A 13,513-nucleotide genomic window follows, 5' to 3' on the forward strand; every position below is an offset into this window, starting at 1 on the left:
AGAGACGCTCTGGGAATAATTTTAGGAAAATGAATATAGAATATCTGGTGGTTATCCTTGACCTCGTGGAATATCTCCAGAAAACAATACCGGAAAAAAAATCCTTTCTGTGATTTAAAGAACACAAGATGGCTGGGACTCCATTTTGTGTTTGCGTGAGTGTAAAATGCTGAAATATAATAGTTTCTGACGGTATGCACACTAAATAATAGACCTGCGCATTCATTTCATGCGAATGCGTTTTGTGTCGAATTTTACCGTTTCATTTATTGGCCCGAATGACAAATGCGAAAAACTAAACGAAAAACTTTGCCCGTTCGTCACGCTGGCTGTCACTTTAACTCCGCTAAGAAGAGGAGAATCTCGCCATTGTAATTCAACTTCTTCTATGCGTTTATTTCTTGTTTCCATGGCAACCGGACGGACAAATGGGATTTCCAAAATATTTTTCGTCCAAACATGGACCAAGATGGACGAATATGAAGATATTTTTTTTTGGCCGGCGCCCAAGTCTACTAAATAACGAGTTGTAAAAGTACATAGAGAACAGTGAATTATTTCGATATTCCCTAAAATGTCACCATAATCATAGGCGATACCACGAAAGATAAAAACCGCAATCACGTGGCATCCCTGTACGGGGTCCGCGCATGGTGACCCAAAGGATCTCTCTGGGGGAAAGGTTTGAATTACAGACAATGGCCTGCGTGTATTCCGATCGGTGAGAAAAGGCTCTCTCTGGTCCTAGTTTTAGGCTCAGCCATGAAAAGCTTTAAGGAATAACCAAGGTGAAACTCTTTCTCGTCTTGTCCATAAAGCAGATGGACGTTCGACAACCGCTGGGCTGACCGGTGCTCGTTATGGGATCGAACCTATTAACGATCTTCCTGTGACATTCATTTGGCATTTTAAATGTTATTACCACAATTGTATTTCGGGAATAGATTTTAAAGGTTATTTCTAAAAGGAAGTAAAATTGTTTCATTCATTCACCGGAATTGGATTCCCCGTGTCGTGTTTATACAGAGATGAATTCAGCCATTGTGACGATGCGTTCATTCTTTTCAAACATCCTTCACTTTCTTCATTGCTTGGTTAATGTGGGCCGTTGCATATTAAGAAGCGTCACCTTGGTCTTGTGAAGTATAAAATTTGAGGTTCGGGATCAGGGGGCATCACCGGGGAACTCCGAAAGAATCCTTCGGAAAATTCAAACGGGCCACTTTCTGGTGATTCTTTGTAACTTGAGTTAATTAAGTAACGTTACTGTCTAACGACGATGCATTTACTGGCGGAACCCGCAGTCCTCTCCCTGAAGTCTGACGAGCGTCACGTCTTTTTCAGACAAGGAGTTCAAGACACCCCCAAAGCTCTCAACCCGGCCTCGCCGACCAAGCAGCCAAACTGTCCTTTGCCTCCGCTGAGAGTCTGGAGACCATGTCTGAAGCGGAGCTGCCTCTGGGGTTCAACAGGATGAACCGGTTTAGACAGAGTCTTCCTCTGTCCCGTTCCACCAGCCAAACCAAACTGCGTTCACCAGGTCAGTGTCCGGCAAGGTTACTTATAATGAGTTGCCGAGGGCCGAGTAGCAGCGTTTTATTGCAAAGGTTACTTTATTGCGTGGGTTAATGAGACTCGCTTGTTGCTTTACAGGTTAATTAGATAAATCCAAAGACTCGTTGATGAGTAGCACCTCTTCAGAACCGAGCTTGAGATGTAATATATTTCTAGAAAATTAATTAAATTCCCACGGATCTCTGATTTTATGTGAAATGAAAGCCGATTTGAATAATCCGTCTGAATACCTCAATTCCCACGTTTTTTTTATGCCGGTTCTCGGTGTGCGTTTGAGGACCGTCGGTGACTTGGGTCGGTTCTGTGTCCGCAGGTGTCTTGTTCCTGCAGTATGGGGATGAAACCAGACGAGTGCACATCACGCACGAGATTACCAGCATGGACACGCTGCATGCGCTCATCGTGCACATGTTCCAGCAGAAACTCACTATGGGGATGCTAAAGTCCCACAACACCGCCATACTGATCAAGGACGAATCTCGCAATGTGTTTTATGAGCTTGAGGATGTCAGGTATCATACGTCCGGAGATAACTGTAATGGGAGCAGAAACCACTGAAACCCAAGACAGATTGGGGCACCTCGGGGGTCAGGGGTCAGACAATCTCAATACAGACAGGGATGGTAATGCGCAAATAGGCCATTTGATCCTGAGGCACAAAGGAGGTTCTATTCACAAAAGGGAGATTTGTGGTTTCAGCTTCCTAACTTCACTATTCATTATAAACGCCCAAAGCTGGTTGGTTCCTCCAGCTAGAAGGGCTGAAATGGCCCTGCATAATGCATAACGCATAACGCAAAGAATGAGGGAATCTCACAGATTTAAGCACACTTTACACAGGGGCAGTCAAGCCCTTCCTGCATCAGACGCTTATCGGGCCTTCACAATGTATAGTGATTTCAACGCCCCATTTAGTAAATAGACCCCAAAAGAGATGGGCAGAGATACAACTCCTGCAATGAATCTATTTGCAGGCTTTGAGGATAAAGTTAAAGATGTAGCGGGAGCGGAATATCATTTATTATATTATAGTATATCTCACCGGTTGCCTAGTTGGTGCTTCTTTATTGCCTGCGCAGGGGGTATTTAGCAATTATTTTGTTTATGTGAAATTTTATTTTAGCAATTATTTTGTAAACTTGCTTTTTGTAAATGCGTCCCTAAAAAAATGCACGGAGTGCTGCTTCCTATTTTTCACGTCTCGTTTATCTTTTCTTCTTTTCCCAGAGACATCCAGGACAGAAGTATTATAAAGATCTACCGGAAGGAGCCCATTTACTCTTCCTTTCCTGCTCCGCACATCACCAACGGGGACGTGAGAGTAAGCGGAAAAGACCCCTGGTCAGACTGCTGTCCCCGGCTTTGGCTGGGTCTGGGCTGGGGGCTGGAAGTAGGTGGCAGCGATTGCTTCCAGCCCAGAAGCCTTTTGACTGTTTCTTTGTGGCGGTTGTTGTTGGTCGTCTGCTTTTGCGTTTGGTGTGTGAGTGGAAGGTGTCTTTGTTTTATGTCTTCGTACAATTTTTGAGATGTTTGTGTATAGAGTGTGGCCTGTGTAGGGCTCTGGGTTAATATGAGTGATGCTTGAGTGTAAGGAGAAGCCAGAATGTTTGAGAGATGGGTGTTTTTTGGGTGCGATACGGCAGAACGGTATGTTTAACGTGGAAGGATCCAGCATTGAGAGGGAAATGTTTGAATGTGGTGTAGGAGAACCCAGATAAGAGGGACCGATGTTAGGATGGAGGAACATCGGTGCTAGATGGGAAAGCTTTTGTTTTAAAGAATTATTTTCTGGCGTGGCGCTAGAAATTTAACTTTTTTTTTTAACTCCTCCCCCGGCTACCCTTTTAAAAGTATACGTCGTACTTCAGTATGCTCTGAACTCTGATTCTATTAAATGAGAGCCGAGTTCCCGTTGAAGTCAACGGGAGGATCAGCAGCCAAACGCATTTATGCTATCTGATGGTTTGCTAATATGATTGGCCACTGGTTCAATGCGAGTCCTGCTGAACATGCGCAAGACGTTTACATACTAATGCAGGGGCGTCCAACCTGCGGCCCTCCAGCTGCTGCAGGACTACATCTCCCATCCTCCTCGGCCAGCCCCTTAGCTGAAAGAGCATTATGGGAGATGTAGTCCTGCAGCAGCTGGAGGGCCGCAGGTTGGACGCCCCTGTACTAATGCTTTCTGGTTTCAGTAGGAGCGGCTAGGATAGGAGGCTACCCTGCGTAACTTTTTAAATATTACTGCTGTGACGGGACAGACTGCAGTTTCATTGTATTTGTATAATGTTCCTCCTTTAAGAGTTGTCACGTCTAGAAAAAACATTCCTGTTGGGTCCTCTAACATGAAAATTAAGCTTATCTGTGATTTTATTCTTTGTTCAACAGATACATATATTACAAAAAAAAAAACTTATTTTATTCTGCTGAACAGCAACAAAGCCTTTTGGCCTATGGGTTCTGTAACCTTGTGACATGGTTAGAGGCTCAAACTGGAGGATGTATTTGCTCTAACATTTCAGGGAATGATTTGTTAGATTTTAAAAAAGTGTCAAATTAAACAGAATTTGTCTAAACAGCACCTTTAATAAATCTAGATTAATAAAAACAGAAAATACAATCGGTATTAAAGTCGCTGAATCCGCCTGTGAACGGGCCGGCCTGTGGAAGGAGAGATATCTTCAGAAATATTGTATGTTTGTGGCTGTTTGGATAGCTGATTGTTGTGTGTTTTTTATATATCGTGCTGCCATATAGGAGCCGTCCATAAGTGTGCCTGTGTACAAAGGGGTTGTGTTCTCAGTGTATATTTGCATTCAGTGTGCATTGTATGTGTGTGAATGTACTCCGTTGTGTAGCTCTATAACCAAGTATCACGCGTTTGTTCAGACATTTTTTTGTATATTATCATATATGTGCCAAAGGACATGTGTTACATCCAGTGCTGTCATACGTGTAGAAACTGCATTTTATTTCATGCTTTTCATACAACACAATAGATATATATGTTCTGTTCTATGCTGTACGATGTGTATCTGCGCAGGAAGATGTGCTCTATATTTTCATAGGGTGTCCTTGGTTCTTTAGTAGTCAATAGAACTAAGGATTTATTTTAGATTTATTTATTTGTTTTTTGTAAGATTTAGCCCCAGAATCCTGTGGAGGTTTTCAGACATGATCCCTCATGATCCCTCATGATCCCTCATGATCCCTGGCTGTTGTCCACAAACATAGACCCTCTGTATCCATTAACAGAGGACATGAGATGCTTCAGACAGAATCACCGGCTGTAGTTTTAATACCATTTCTGCATTGATTGTGTATTTAACACTATATATCTGCCAATAATGATTATTGTTACACGGCGAATAACTTGACCCAGGGATGTTTTTGGGGTAGCCATATTCCCCCTTGAATTATGTTATGAAAAATGCCCCCTGCCCGGCTCCAATGCAGTCTGATTTTAGGCTGGAAGTTTAGAGGTTGGGGAGGGCATGACTATCGCCTGTGCGTAGAAGGTATTTTTGGAAGCGTGCAATTCACGGAATTCTTTTGGGAGAAACGCACCCTGTGCGCTCAGTGCGGGTCTCCTTCACAGGTGAGAGAGATTGCGCTGCTCAGTTATATTTATGTATTTTTTACGCCGTTAATGATTTCTGTGTCTCCTTTCGCAGCGGGAGATGATTTACAGTTCCCGGGATTCTTCCCCAACACGGCGCCTGAACAGCATGTCTCCTGCTCCCCACATGGCCTCTGGATCTCCTCCTCCTGTTCTCCAGTCATCCTCGCCAGCACGCTCGCGCATGTCCTACAGTGGGGGGCGGCCACCCTCCTATGCAGGAAGCCCAGTGCACCACGGGGACCGAATGTCAGGTCTACCGCCTGCTCAGGGAGTGTCCCCAAGTCCCAGTGCTATCCTGGAGAGAAGGGATGTCAAGCCAGATGAAGATCTTTCCAACAAAAATGTGGTTCTGGTGAAGAACGAAGGTCTATATTCAGATCCTTATGGGATGGTACATGAGGGCAGACTAAGTATCACCTCCACTCAGTCACTGGCTGGACTTGGGGACCCTTTCCCATACCCAGGAGGACTCTACAAGCGAGGTTCTGTCCGCTCACTTAGTACATATTCAGCTGCAGCTCTACAGACAGACCTGGAAGATGGGATGTACAAACCCAACTCTCAAATTTATGGGGACACATATGGTCCTGGGCTTGGATTCCGATTGCCACCATCTTCCCCACAGAAAGTGTCAGATGGGAGGCTAGTAGATGTCCAGCAGAGTCAAGGCCCTCATAGCCCCTATTCAGGACCCTCAAGCCGTTCCTCCCCCGTTCGTCAGACCTTTCGTAAGGACTCCTCATCTTCTGTTTTCATGGACAGTCCTGTTGGAAAACAGAGGAACCCTAGTTCTTCCTCCGGCAACAATGATATATTCCCAGGTCCTGGAGAGCGTCCTCTCTCAGGGTTCAGCTCACCGGTACCAACCAAAGAAGTGGAGACAAGGTGAGATGATAATATACTCCCCACTGTTTATAAAAAAAACGATTCCTATTGAGTTATTTGGTCATTTTACATTATCTGCTATAAACACAATATATTGGGTAATGTTATATTCTGATGTCACTGGCATTACATGTTTCTAAACTGCTTGAGTCATATTACATACTTGAACGTGATGCAATTCAGGGGCCTTTTATTCATACAGACACCCCCTACACACTCAAAAGCAGTGGTGTAACGTAAGAGTAGCTGGGTTTAGTTGCCCTGGGACATGAGGCCGGGGCACAGAAGTGTAACCTTTATTTAGATCTCCGTGGCATTCTTCCCAGCCTTTTAAACACCAAGGATGCATGCATATATACTTCTTTCATATAATATAATACAATTAGAACTTTACCAAACTTACAGAATTCAATATTTCTTTTTCAAAATATCATAAAAATTTTAGGGTGAGCCTATGAATGAGGCGACGTATATTTGGGCAAAACCATAATCCATGCATAGTTATATTTTCTATGTTGATTATGTACATTTTAGTGAATTGCATGTATTGTTTTTATAGCAGGTTACATTGTTTTTATTGTTAAATTGCCTTTACTTGCATTATCTGTCTATGGAGCTACATAGCTATATTTTTAAGAATTTCATATAAAAAGTTATTCACACAGGTTAATTTTTTCATTTAGAACAAAAGGACGCATTCTGATATTTGAAGTGTTTTTTTTAGAATTAATAAGTAAGCTTATTCTGCTGCTTCAGACTGATTATTAATAGATATATCGTGTATTAATTAAACTGATTATTAATAGATATATCATGTATTAATTAGACTGATTATTAATCGATATATCATGTATTAATTAGACTGATTATTAATAGATATATCGTGTATTAATTAGATTGATTATTAATCGATATATCATGTATTAATTAGACTGATTATTAATCGATATATCATGTATTAATTAGACTGATTATTAATCGATATATCATGTATTAATTAGACTGATTATTAATCGATATATCATGTATTAATTAGACTGATTATTAATCGATATATCATGTATTAGACTGATTATTAATCGATATATCATGTATTAGACTGATTATTAATCGATATATCGTGTATTAATTAGACTGATTATTAACAGATATATCATGTATTAATTAGACTGATTATTAATCGATATATCATGTATTAATTAGACTGATTATTAATCGATATATCATGTATTAATTAGACTGATTATTAATCGAAATATCATGTATTAGACTGATTATTAATCGATATATCATGTATTAATTAGACTGATTATTAATCGATATATCATGTATTAATTAGACTGATTATTAATCGATATATCATGTATTAGACTGATTATTAATCGATATCATGTATTAATTAGACTGATTATTAATCGATATATCATGTATTAGACTGATTATTAATCGATATATCATGTATTAATTAGACTGATTAATAGCTCTGCGTAGAGATGTCTTATTGGTGGGATCTGAGTATCAGGCTATGCTTAGTAGTCGCACTCACATCGGCGTTCTATAATCCTGCAATTCTGAGATGGCACAGAACGCTGCAGCCGGTTAGGGCCGCTGTGTCTATCGATCGATGTCCTGAAAGGGGGTAGCCCGTTCCCCAGCCAGAGTCACTGTGTAAGCAGGCAAAAAATCACCTAATTCCAGCTATCCCCCCCCCCGTGTGTTCTTTCAGGGAACGGATGGAAGCGATGGAGAAGCAGATTGCCAGTTTGACCGGCTTGGTCCAGAGCGCGCTGATGCGAGGGTCGGACAGCGAGAATCCCAGGTATGAGACGATGGATACCTTAACTCAGGGCTCGACAAATCCCAGGCGCCAGGTCGCCATGGCGACAGAGAATTTTGTCCTGGCGCCTAGGTTTTGTCAGCCTCTTACATCCTGAAAAAATTGTGGATGTAAGAGGCTGAGTCACCACACGGGGGCGCTGCTGCTGTCTGCCCAGGAGTCTGGGCAGACAGCACAGCCACTCCGAGCCCGCCCCCGAGCCTGAGATCCCTCCCACGGAGTGATCCTGTAGGCTGAAAACACGGTTGCTGTTAAACCAGCAATCGTGTTATCAGCTGCCACAGGCAGCTTCAGGGAAGGGGGTTGTGTGTTGATTGGGCCCCCACACAAGTGTGGGGACCTGACCCAACACCCCCCTGCTGCCTGATCGCTCCATGAGAGCGACAGTGCAGCGTTAACCCCTTCAATGCCGCGATCGCGGCATTTAGGGGTTAATTCCCGTTTTGTACGGGACTCTGCTGCTGGTGGTCTGCCTGGAAGCCCAGGCAGACCAGCAACAGCAAAAACGAGCCCCCACAAGCCCTTTGATGATTCCTGTAGGCATGGAAGCCCACAGCAGTCATCAGAGACTCCCCTCCCTGCAATGGCTGCTCTCTAGACCAGCAATTGCTTCCCAGCTGCCAGAGGCAGCTTCAGGGACAGGGGAGAGGGCTCTTTGGTCTCCACATGAGTGTGGGGAGCAGCCCCAACACCCCCTGCTGCCTGATCGCTCCATGAGAGCGACAGTGCAGCGTTAACCCCTTCAATGCCACAATTGTGTATGACACATTCGTGGCATTGCAGGTGTTAACATTTGTCCCCACAAGCTTGTGGGGACTAAATATCAGTCAATGCTGTGCTCCAATGGAACATCAGCATCGAAAGAGTTAAAAAAAACCCCAGCACTGACCTGAAAGTCCAGGGTGCTTCCAGGTCAAACGCTGTGATTTTAGTAAGTGGGCTGATGATGATCGGATCCCTCCTGACCAACTGTTAGCTTAAAAAAATCCTGGCTCCTAACTTTTTTACCTGGCGCCGAGATTCACAACAAATTTGTCAAGCCCTGCCTTAACTGACGTAGGATGGTGACACATGAAGCACACTGCAGGATTAGGACAAAATACACAATAAATACTAACTTTGTTATCTGCTTTAATACGTTTTATATCTTTGCAGTGAGAAAACAGAAACCGCTAATTCGGGATCCTCTGCTAGTGAGTACCCTTAGCTTTTAACATTTACCGTGTGCCATATTATTAATATACTAAATATTTTCAAAAAGCGATGGAAAAATAAAAAGTCAGAAAAAGGGAGAAAACAGAAATGCATTTTTTTTAAGATTGGTTGGCATGGTCAGGGGTTTATTAGCCTTCGCCTTGGCAGTTGTGGGCGATATAAAATGGAAGCAGTCAAAGCTTCTAAAGTCCATGTCTGGCTTATCTTTGTTCCAGCTACTAGTCATCTTGGTGCAGGAACTCCCATATCAACTCCTACCCCAGGGGCTACTGCCACCCCCGCCGACCAAACCAAGGCCATCACCCGTCTGCAGATGCAACTTCACCTCCATGACCTGCAGCACAACGCCAGCGAGCTCAGAAACCAGCTGCAGCAGCTGAAGAAATTGCAGGTGATAGATACATACAGAACGATTCCTGCCTTACCTGAAACAACTGCTGCGTTACAGCAGATAAGTGAACTAATAAAAGGGGTGCTTTGGTCACAAACTGCCCGACTCCGTGTGCTAGAAGACTGCTGCCCCGCTGGTGTTTGTTTCTTGACACACAAACAACACAATATATGCACTGTTGGTTGTCATGAATCTCGGCTCTTGCTGGCTGGTGAGATGACCCCTGTCAGATGTACTCTGTCGTTGACATTGTAACTACCTTTATTATCGTAAATTATAAAGCCCTTAAAGACGCATTTCATACACAGCTATACATATTTCAGGACTGAATATTGATGATATAACTAAAGTTATACCTCTTACCGTTAGTGCCATATTTCATAAAACGGCAACTTACTGTCTTTCCAGCTCCAAAACCAGGAGACGGTCCGGAACATGTTAAAACGCACGGAGACCGAGATCAGTGTACGGGTGACGGACACCATGCGCAAGCAGGAAGACCCCTTACAGAGGCAGAGGGCGTTGGTGGAAGAAGAGAGGCTGAAGTATCTGAATGAGGAGGAACTCATCACCCAGCAGCTGAAGTAAGAGGCACAAAATAACACCCATAACTGTATAACGTCCCTGACACCTCCTGTAACCATAATAAAAGTCTCAGAACGACGGTATTTTCACAGATGTCTGATTATTAGAATGTTTAGTATTTGCCTCTCTTCTTCTTGCTTAGTGATCTGGAGAAATCGGTGGATAAAATAAAACGAGATTTGGCTCACAATCACCGACTGATCTCTGTGCAGGAGCTGGAGGAGAAAGCTGGGGTCCTCAAACATCTCGGGGAGACCCTGACCGAACTGAAGGGTAAGAGAAAGCTGTGCTAAGCTGCCAGTGTGCTCTACTGCGGGACACAACCCGTGCAATGATTGTTATTACTACATTCATTATGTTGTAGGGTGAGCTCCATCTGGTGGTGACGCCGCTAATTAAAAGGACACAGCAACCATAATATGCACTGTAATGTATATGATAGGTGTATGGGGGATCCTGCAGGATCCCCACATATACATTTGCTCCGTATACAGGGGTCTGATCAGTGCTGCAGGCGGAAGTGCCGGCATCACTCAGACGTCCACGGCTGCCGGAGAGAAGGATCCAGGTCCCCTGCAGCGCTGCGGGCGATCTGGATCCTCGTCGGGACTGCTGTGCGGCCCGGGGGTTGGGGACCCCAGGTCTAGATGACCAGGGACATAATAGTTCTCCCTATGGTTTTTGGACCAGCATAGATGTTTCTCCACCATTACATGCACGATTAAGCATTAGATAGCCTGGGTGCCAGGAGCCGGCAGTGTAAGCGCAAATGCTGGTTATGCCGGGATGACAGAGAATGCCTGCCGACAGCAGAAACAATGTCATAAGTAAAAGGGTTTTTCTGTTTGTTTGTTTTTTTAATAGACTATATAAAATAAGAAATATTTGTCCATGTTGCACTTGCATCTTTCTTTCAAGTTCACTCACTTTGAAACTGTATAACCCCCAGCTCAGTTCCCTAGCCTGCAGAGTAAAATGCGTGTGGTGCTTCGTGTGGAAGTAGAAGCCGTGAAGTTCCTGAAGGAAGAACCTCATCGCCTGGACGGGCTGCTGAAGAGATGTAAAACGGTCACGGACACCTTGGCTCAGATTCGCAAGTTAGTTTGGGAGCCGGAAATGAACCGTTATTCAAGACCGTTATCATATAATCATTTCCTCTGTCGCTCTCTAACCGTGGTATCTGCATTATAAGAGCATCACTAAAATCTAAGCATACCCGGGAACTTCAGAGAGCAGGCTGCCCGGAGCGCTCCCTCTTCTGAGAGAGCGGGGCCGTCCACGCCTGGGGGCAGGGTTGGGTTAGCCGTTGGAGGGGCTGTCCCCGAGTACCTTCAAATAGGTTTGGAGCGGGAGAATTAAGTGGGGAGTAGGCCTGGCTAAACAGCATCCCCCTGCCCTGGAGAATGAGAAGGGAGACTCTGAGACCCCGGGAAGCAGCGCTTCGCTCTGAGACTCTGCGTTCCCCGGTATGTTCTGTCATGTACCCTACCCGGTGCTTTTAGCAATAACTCTACTGCCATTTTCTTTATCGCCCTGCATCATCCCGCTCATCTACGCGCTCCTGCCAAATGCTTACCTCTGTATTACGATGTAGATCAAAACTCCTGCCCTCCCCTATCCCTTCTTGTCCTCCCACCGTGGACACCGTCAGGCTCTGTATACAGCAATGAAATAGGTATAAATGCTGAACTTGCTTATTTTTGCTGTGTTTGCCCTTCCTATGCTAATACATGGGTGTCACAAACGTCACACAAAATATTGAATACGCACCGGCCACAATCCGCTTGTATTTAAGTTTCAAAGTTGACCACAGCTGTAGCTACGATTTCAACCGGTGTTTCAGTTACAAACCTGAGGGGAGCCTGAAAATTCATATAGACAGCGATCCCTGACAGGGATGCAGGAACGGTGACAGCAAACGGACAGTGACGCGGGAACGGTGACGGTCTCTGACAGTGACACAGGAGCGGTGACCGTCTCTGACAGTGACACAGGAGCGGTGACGGTCTCTGACAGTGACACAGGAGCGGTGACGGTCTCTGACAGTGACACAGGAGCGGTGACGGTCTGGTGACAGTGACACAGGAACGGTGACGGTCTCTGACAGTGACACAGGAACGGTGACGGTCTCTGACAGTGACACAGGAGCGGTGACGGTCTCTGACAGTGACACAGGAACGGTGACGGTCTCTGACAGTGACACAGGAACGGTGACAGTCTCTGACAGTCTGACAGTGACACTGGAACGGTGACGGTCTCTGACAGTGACACAGGAACGGTGACGGTCTGGTGACAGCGAATATTCTTTCCGAACTTTCCGTTTATCCTCATTTAGCACCAGAAAGTGAGTTTTTACCTTTTTAGTAATGGCTTGTTTTGTTCAGGGGGGCGATATTGTTTCAAACGCGTTATGTTTGAAAAATGCTTAATTATTTATACAGTGGAAGAGTTTTGACGGCATAGGCACAGGGCTATCCAAGATATTCGGCCATAGACTGATGGACCAAATGGTTCTTATATGTATGTTGGTGAACCTGGATGTAAGACAAGTTTTATGTTGCGGGGACTCAATGAATGAGTAGCCGAATCAAATTCGACAATGGAACCAGGGTTACCGTGGGAACGTTTTGGGTTGTATTGTGAAACATTTCCAATGTGGCGCATCGCCCAATATGTGAAGAATAGTTACAGCAAATAGCATGGTTTTTAAGGTAGTGGTAAAAAAGGTTATGTTTTAAGTAGTGAGATGTGATTGAGTGTTGATTTAAATAGGTTTTTTTGCGGGTGAGGGCCGTGGTATCTATTAGGGTGACTGCATGAAGAGAATGAGGGAATATAATCCGAAATTATACATAAACTGAGAGGACAATTATAGCGATCTATAAATTTATACTCAAGCCAGTAAAGTGTCCTTAAAGTTGAGATTAAGTTAATTATGGAGAGATGAGGAGAGAAGTATAATCCAGTGTCGGTGACAGACAGTAAAAACCGAATGAGATTACTTGACTATATGTTGATGCGTGGAAGTGGTTTATTCACTAATGCGGGAGATTGAAGGTGGGTTTGCAGGAGAGTGAAGGACTCTCGGGTCTGTGCTTAATGTCCTGCGGGAGAGAGCAGTTTAGTTGATAAACTGGATCAGGGAAAGCCCGGGGTTTTCCTGTAACGGGTATGACGATTGCAATGAAAGTGGAGAATAAACAAAGTACAGCGCAGCGGCCAAAGTGATCGAAATGCAAGAGGATTAGAGAAAAGGCAGGATTAGGTCTGGTTTGTAAAATAAAATAAGTGCTTCATCTCGACGCAGCAATGAAGCTACTAGCGATCGCCTTACACCTAATAGAGGAACTTGTCTATAGCACTCTTTATTTAGCAGATAATGACTTTTGGAGACGTGGGTGCT

At 44.3% G+C, this 13,513-nt stretch overlaps 1 protein-coding gene across 1 annotated transcript in view; it reads left to right on the plus strand.

The window, feature by feature from the left end:
- The window catches only part of LOC149274502 (SRC kinase signaling inhibitor 1-like), a 58,176-nt gene that overhangs the window by 31,288 nt on the left and 13,375 nt on the right, over nucleotides 1–13,513 (plus strand). The window contains exons 3-12 of the mRNA XM_089505433.1: nucleotides 1,345–1,540; nucleotides 1,889–2,087; nucleotides 2,803–2,896; nucleotides 5,250–6,082; nucleotides 7,809–7,901; nucleotides 9,075–9,112; nucleotides 9,323–9,525; nucleotides 9,934–10,109; nucleotides 10,253–10,383; nucleotides 11,060–11,207. Coding sequence (XP_089361559.1) covers nucleotides 1,345–1,540; nucleotides 1,889–2,087; nucleotides 2,803–2,896; nucleotides 5,250–6,082; nucleotides 7,809–7,901; nucleotides 9,075–9,112; nucleotides 9,323–9,525; nucleotides 9,934–10,109; nucleotides 10,253–10,383; nucleotides 11,060–11,207 — 2,111 coding nt within the window. The remainder of the gene's footprint in view (nucleotides 1–1,344; nucleotides 1,541–1,888; nucleotides 2,088–2,802; nucleotides 2,897–5,249; nucleotides 6,083–7,808; nucleotides 7,902–9,074; nucleotides 9,113–9,322; nucleotides 9,526–9,933; nucleotides 10,110–10,252; nucleotides 10,384–11,059; nucleotides 11,208–13,513) is intronic.

Source organism: Sceloporus occidentalis, unplaced genomic scaffold, assembly GCF_023333645.1.
Source record: "Sceloporus occidentalis isolate IW3139 unplaced genomic scaffold, rSceOcc1.0.p SCAF_328, whole genome shotgun sequence".
NCBI classification, from domain to species: Eukaryota; Metazoa; Chordata; class Lepidosauria; order Squamata; family Phrynosomatidae; genus Sceloporus; species Sceloporus occidentalis.